Raw genomic sequence first — 5,557 nt, forward strand, 5'->3', positions numbered from 1 at the left:
ACATAGCTCATAGGCTTGAACTAGATGAAAATGATTTATATTATATTTGCTTGGCAAATGAATTCATCATTTACGCCATATTATGTATAGGACATGGTATTTGATCATGTTGTAAGCATATCACAGGATACTAATTGAATACATGGTTAAGTCACTGGATGACTAAGAAAGCATTCTAAGAGTACTTTAAAAGAACAAAGAGAATGTATATGTGACAATCAGTTTAGAAATGTTTTTTATGGAAAGAGCTACATAAGATGTTAATTTCTAAACATATATAAATAATTATGAATTATAATTGGATTTTGACATCATTACATATAACTTGTATATGCCCTAAATCTTGGCACGACACGTCGGAGGCGCGATGCGAATTGCGGCAAAGTTAAGTTTTCTCAAGTAGTTCTGTTTCTTGATGCGAATCTTTGTTATCTCGTCGTTATTTGCTTCCATAACCTTCTTTTTATCAATATTATTTTTTTAAAATTCTCTTCTAACTTTTAGAAGTCATTACTGAGAAATACTCCATCCGTCCCAAAATGATAGTCAATCTTTTATTTTTGGTTTGTCCCAAAATAATAGTCCACTTCTAAAAATAAATAACATTTTTACCAAAATACCTCTCATTATTACTTAACAAACTAAGCATTTAATGCAACATTAAATGTAAAGTAAGGACAAAACTGTCATTTTATTATATAAAGTTAATGATAATTAATGATTTTCTTAATCTATGTGTTTTTTGTCTGTGGACAATAATATTGGGACGGAGGGAATATTTAAATGATAGATTAAAATTGTGTGGAGTAAACTAAAAACTAAATTTAAAAAAAATAAAAATAAAAATAAAAATAATAAAATCAACCAACATCGGTTACCTCCTTCCTCGTAAGTTTTTTTTCCCTCCTCCTAGTGAGATAATCACTTACTTATGTGCAACCAACTCCTTGCCTTTTAAACTTTTCCATAAGCTCCGCTCTTTATCGATTTTTCCAAATGCGTCCAAATCATGAATTTAGTCTCAACATGAACGTAAGGCTAAAACGATTCTGCAAAAATCTAAAGATGAAAAGTATCATTTTGAAAAAAAATAAAATATAAAAAAATATAAGGATAAACATACTTGTGAGAAAAAATCATGTTGCTGCTATCCTCTAAAGGCCTTAGTTTTTTGCAGGAATTAATGTTTGAATAAATCTTTTGCATTCAAGAAGTCGTTTGTTAAAAACAAAACATTCGAGATCCGTTACGCTAATTTTTCCGGATTTTTTCACGCAATTAACCAATAAGCAAAACATGAATAACCAAATAAATCAAGAGTAGCAAGTAGCAAAAGTTTGATTTTCCGATTAAGCACTACGATACAAAATGTTGTACTACGTGTCGTGAATTGAGTTGGACGAATCTACAAATTAGTAACCTATTAGGGCCAGAAATTCCCTAATAACTTGCAATTGGCAAACCCATGCAAGTAGAAAAATAATCTTCCTGTTGCTTCCTTTAAAAATCATGGTGCGATTGGTGAAATTGCGTCGTCATTAAGAATCGAAAAGGTTTATTCGTGTCGCGATACTGAATAACACAACGTGATTTCTGTCTGGAAAATCCACCTTTCTTATTAGATTTCTTATGTTAGGTCCCCAAATTTCTTTTTTCATTAACTGTGTTCTTGTATATTTTAACAATACCATACCATCTTAAATTTTTTATTAAAAAAAAATTGGTCCAACTATTTTTATAAATAAGTTTCCAATTAAATGTTAATGTATCTTCTAAAAATTTAGTTTCTTCTGAATACTTTCTTACAACTTTTTATACATTTGTTTTATATAAAACATTGTTTTTACCAATTATTATTATATAATTTTTGTTACATCTTTATTTTTATAAACTATCTTTTTAAAGTTTCAGATTTTTACGTCTTTGTTTTTTACGAGTTACTTTTAAAGATTTTTCCGTTTTCTTTTATAAATAACCTTTTTGTTACATACTAATTATTTTTATATAAATTTTCCGCAAAATGGTACGGCTGTGCATCCCATGATAATGCTCTTTATCGACTCAAAATTTAATGTGCACACAATAGCGAGACTGACACCAGAAATGTGCACCAATAATAAATCATTAATAAACCAATTCTAACCGGACTTTGTTTCCATTCTTATTCACATTAGACACATCGTGCACCTAATCAGGCAAATATCTAGGCATCCAACTTGACATTATTGATATGGAAAACAAAGTTATTCAATTTACTTTATAAGAACTTACAAGAACATCTTTTTCGTAAAGCATTCTTTATGCCATTCATTGGTAGGAAAGGAACCAAATATCACTATATGAAGGTGAAGGGGCTCGTAATGGTTTTCATCTCAAAGTTTAAGCTTTCATAATTCAAATAATCAAAGAGAGATGGCTCTATGTGGAAAGTTGGTTAAGAAAACATCAATCAAGTCCGATGGAGACGTGTTCTATGAATTATTTCGTTACAAACCTAACCATATATCCTATATGAGCCCAATGAACATCAAAAGTGTTGATCTAAATGGTGGTGAATGGGGTTATGTCGGATCAACAATGACTTGGAACTATATTATTGGTACGTCTCCTAATCTTTAAACATTTATCTACGACGATTTAATTATTTAGATTCTTAGCAAGAAGAAAATGGCATAGTATTCTTTTGTTGTATAATGTTTTTCGTTGTGTCATGGTCTTATACTCTTATACGAAATAGATGGGAAGACATGTGTGGCTAATGAAGTGATTGAAGCAATTGACGAGGAAAAGAAATCAGTCTCCTTCAAGGTGGTCGATGGTGCTCTAATGGAACTTTATAAGACCTTCTTGTTGACTGTTCAAGTAGACACAAAGGAAGAAAAGAACTTCGTGACTTGGACTTTGACTTACGAGAAGATTAATGGAAACATTAAAGATCCAAACACTTTGATGGAGTTTTGCCTCAATGTCACCAAAGATATCGAGACTAACCTACACATGCAATGCAACTGATTAAAGTTCCACGTGAACAAGAATAAAGACCCTTGAATTGGATGTTTTCACTGCACCATATCTTATTGTGTTTCAATCCTCGTCTATTTGAATGATTAAAACTTGTATTTTAATTCGATTGTTCATGTCATACTCGACAAACAATCTATGTAACCTGTTGGGTCTTTTGTAATATATATCGTCTTCATAAAAAAGGTTTTTACTTCATTTGTTCTCAGGTTTGTTATTTTAGAATTTAGATATATGTTTGTTTTATTTTATGAGATATTACTGTATTCATATAAAAATAACAGTATTACGCAACACAATAGTTCACGTTTTGGAATTTGATTTTCTTCTACGAATTTAATATCAACTATCATAAATAAGTGATATGATCTTATATTTAAATTGGAATTTTTTGTTACTAATGTTGGATTAGTTAATTCCGTTGTAGTTTTAAATTTACTTTTAATCAATTATCAGGTTTATGATAAAATGATAATTAATTTTATCAGCATACAATCCCATTCAATTCTTTTCTTCATTTATTTGTTCCTCCTACTCGTTAGAGCCTCCACTGCGCCTTTTCAATTTCGCCGCAAACATATCTTTGAAAAAGCCATGTTGGATTTGGTCGTTTAAATAATTTAGAGCATTTCGACAGCATTTTAAGATGTTGAAAGCATTTGTTCAAAGAGCCAACTTGACAATATACTGTCCACGATAAATAATAACATTTCTGTTTACTTTAATTTTAATTCATTAAAAGCATGGGATTGCAGCAACAAATTGGAAAAACACAAACTTAGTTTTACTTTATTAATTAAAATATGAGTAAATTACACGAATGGTCCCTATGGTTTAGGCTAATTTGCGTGTTTGGTCCCTAGCTTATTTTTTTAACTCGGAAGGTTCCTATTGTTTGTTTTTGTTACGCACTTGGTCCCTGTCGTACCTAAAAAGACTATTTTGCCATTGATTTTTTAATTTATTTAAATAAACACGCCCCCAACCCCACCCTCTCACCTTATCTTACCTATTCCATCATTGTTCCCTATTCAAATACTAGTCTTTTTAGGTAAGATAGGGACCAAACACGTAGCAAAAACAAACAGTAGAGACCAAGCACGTAACAAAAACAAACAGTAACGACCTTCCGAGTTCAAAAAATAAGTTAGGGACCAAACACGCAAATTATCCCAAACCATAGGGACCATTCGTGTAATTTACTCTTAAAATATAGACATGAAAAAACTAATAGAAATCAAACACATATATTTTGATCTACACAAATAACTTTACACAAATAACTTGAAAAATACATATACAAAAATTACACCACTTTTTGTTTAAAAGCATATTCACGATTGTGTTTGGTATAGTTTTTGTTGGATTGTGAAAATACCAATTAGAATTTGTATTTCACTCTTTTAAATACAACAAGAAATACAACATATTTAGACAAAGGTTTCTATACTATAGACAGGTTTCTATACTATAGACAGGCAGTATATAAAAGCCTACACTATACAAATAATATGGTAATTAACACTTCCCAGTCGGTTAGAATGGGAGGTTCATAGATGTTTAAACTGTTTTGAAAATCAATAAACAAATGTATAGACAGTCATTCTGTAAATATATTTGGTGAGCAAATGAAACATATAACAAACGAAGCTGACCAATGACAACACATTTCCTAACAAAATGTAAATCCATTCCACATGTTTGGTTCTTTGGCGTTGAATCAGGTTTGATGTTAAATACATAGCACTCACATTGTCACAAAATATAAAGGTTGCATAGGAAATGGAGCGGGATAATTCATGAAATAAATTACAAAGCAAAGCAACTTCAACGACAACATTAGCTAACCTCCTGTACTCAGCTTCGGCCCTAGGCTAAGAGACAATGTGTTGACATTTTGAGGACCATGAGACAAGAATATCACGAAGATAAACGCAAAACCCTGAACTTAACCGACATGTCGTAGGACAGCCAGCCCAATCACCATCAATGTAAGAAACCAAATGGCCATCATGCGATAGATAGAGAAAGAGACCATGATCAAGAGTTGCCTGTAGATAATGCAAAATACGTTCAAAAAAAAAGAATGTAAGATTCATGATGATCATGCACGAAAAGACAGATTTCTTGAACAACGTAGGCAATATCAAGACGTGTAAAGGTCATATATTGAAGAGCCCCCACTAAGCTACGATACAGTGCAGGATAAGAAGCAGGTTTACCAAAAGGAGAAAGCTTTGGTTTAGTGTTTATATGGGTGCTACAAGGATTGAGGAGATCATGTCATCAATAGATTTAATCACCTTAGAAAATACAATATGTGAAATCAGGATGACTAATTCAGTCGAGATATGAGAAATCACTTGCGTCATCAGAGCAGGACTGGAGGTTATAAGAACAATATTGTTGGGATTTCTACGCATCAAATACACTCTAAACTAGGTAGCGGAAAAATCAAAACTACGATATACCTAAGTGTACATGCAACCTATGAATCTATGGTTTCATGCTATGTAACAACCGAAAAATACAACCA

The 5,557-nt window shown here is 31.5% G+C and overlaps 1 protein-coding gene across 1 annotated transcript; it reads left to right on the plus strand.

Moving 5' to 3' along the window:
* The first annotated feature begins 2,359 nt into the window (after nucleotides 1-2,359).
* Nucleotides 2,360-3,219, plus strand: LOC145072493 (kirola-like). Its single transcript, XM_079018933.1, has 2 exons — nucleotides 2,360-2,599; nucleotides 2,738-3,219. The coding sequence occupies exons 1-2, from the start codon at nucleotides 2,413-2,415 to the stop codon at nucleotides 3,010-3,012; spliced, it is 462 nt and encodes a 153-aa protein (XP_078875059.1). The 5' UTR covers nucleotides 2,360-2,412; the 3' UTR covers nucleotides 3,013-3,219.
* The last annotated feature ends 2,338 nt before the right edge of the window (nucleotides 3,220-5,557 follow it).

This window comes from Lactuca serriola, chromosome 1 (assembly GCF_051521515.1).
Source record: "Lactuca serriola cultivar US96UC23 chromosome 1, Lser_US96UC23_V15, whole genome shotgun sequence".
NCBI lineage: Eukaryota > Viridiplantae > Streptophyta > Magnoliopsida > Asterales > Asteraceae > Lactuca > Lactuca serriola.

What these genes read in the sequence shown, in the direction of transcription:
- LOC145072493 (XM_079018933.1), top strand. Translation starts at nt 2,413, where the DNA reads ATGGCTCTATGTGGAAAGTTGGTTAAGAAAACATCAATCAAGTCCGAT. An exon ending in GACTTGGAACTATATTATTG is followed by an intron (nt 2,600 to 2,737) that starts GTACGTCTCCTA and finishes TATACGAAATAG; the next exon opens with ATGGGAAGACATGTGTGGCT.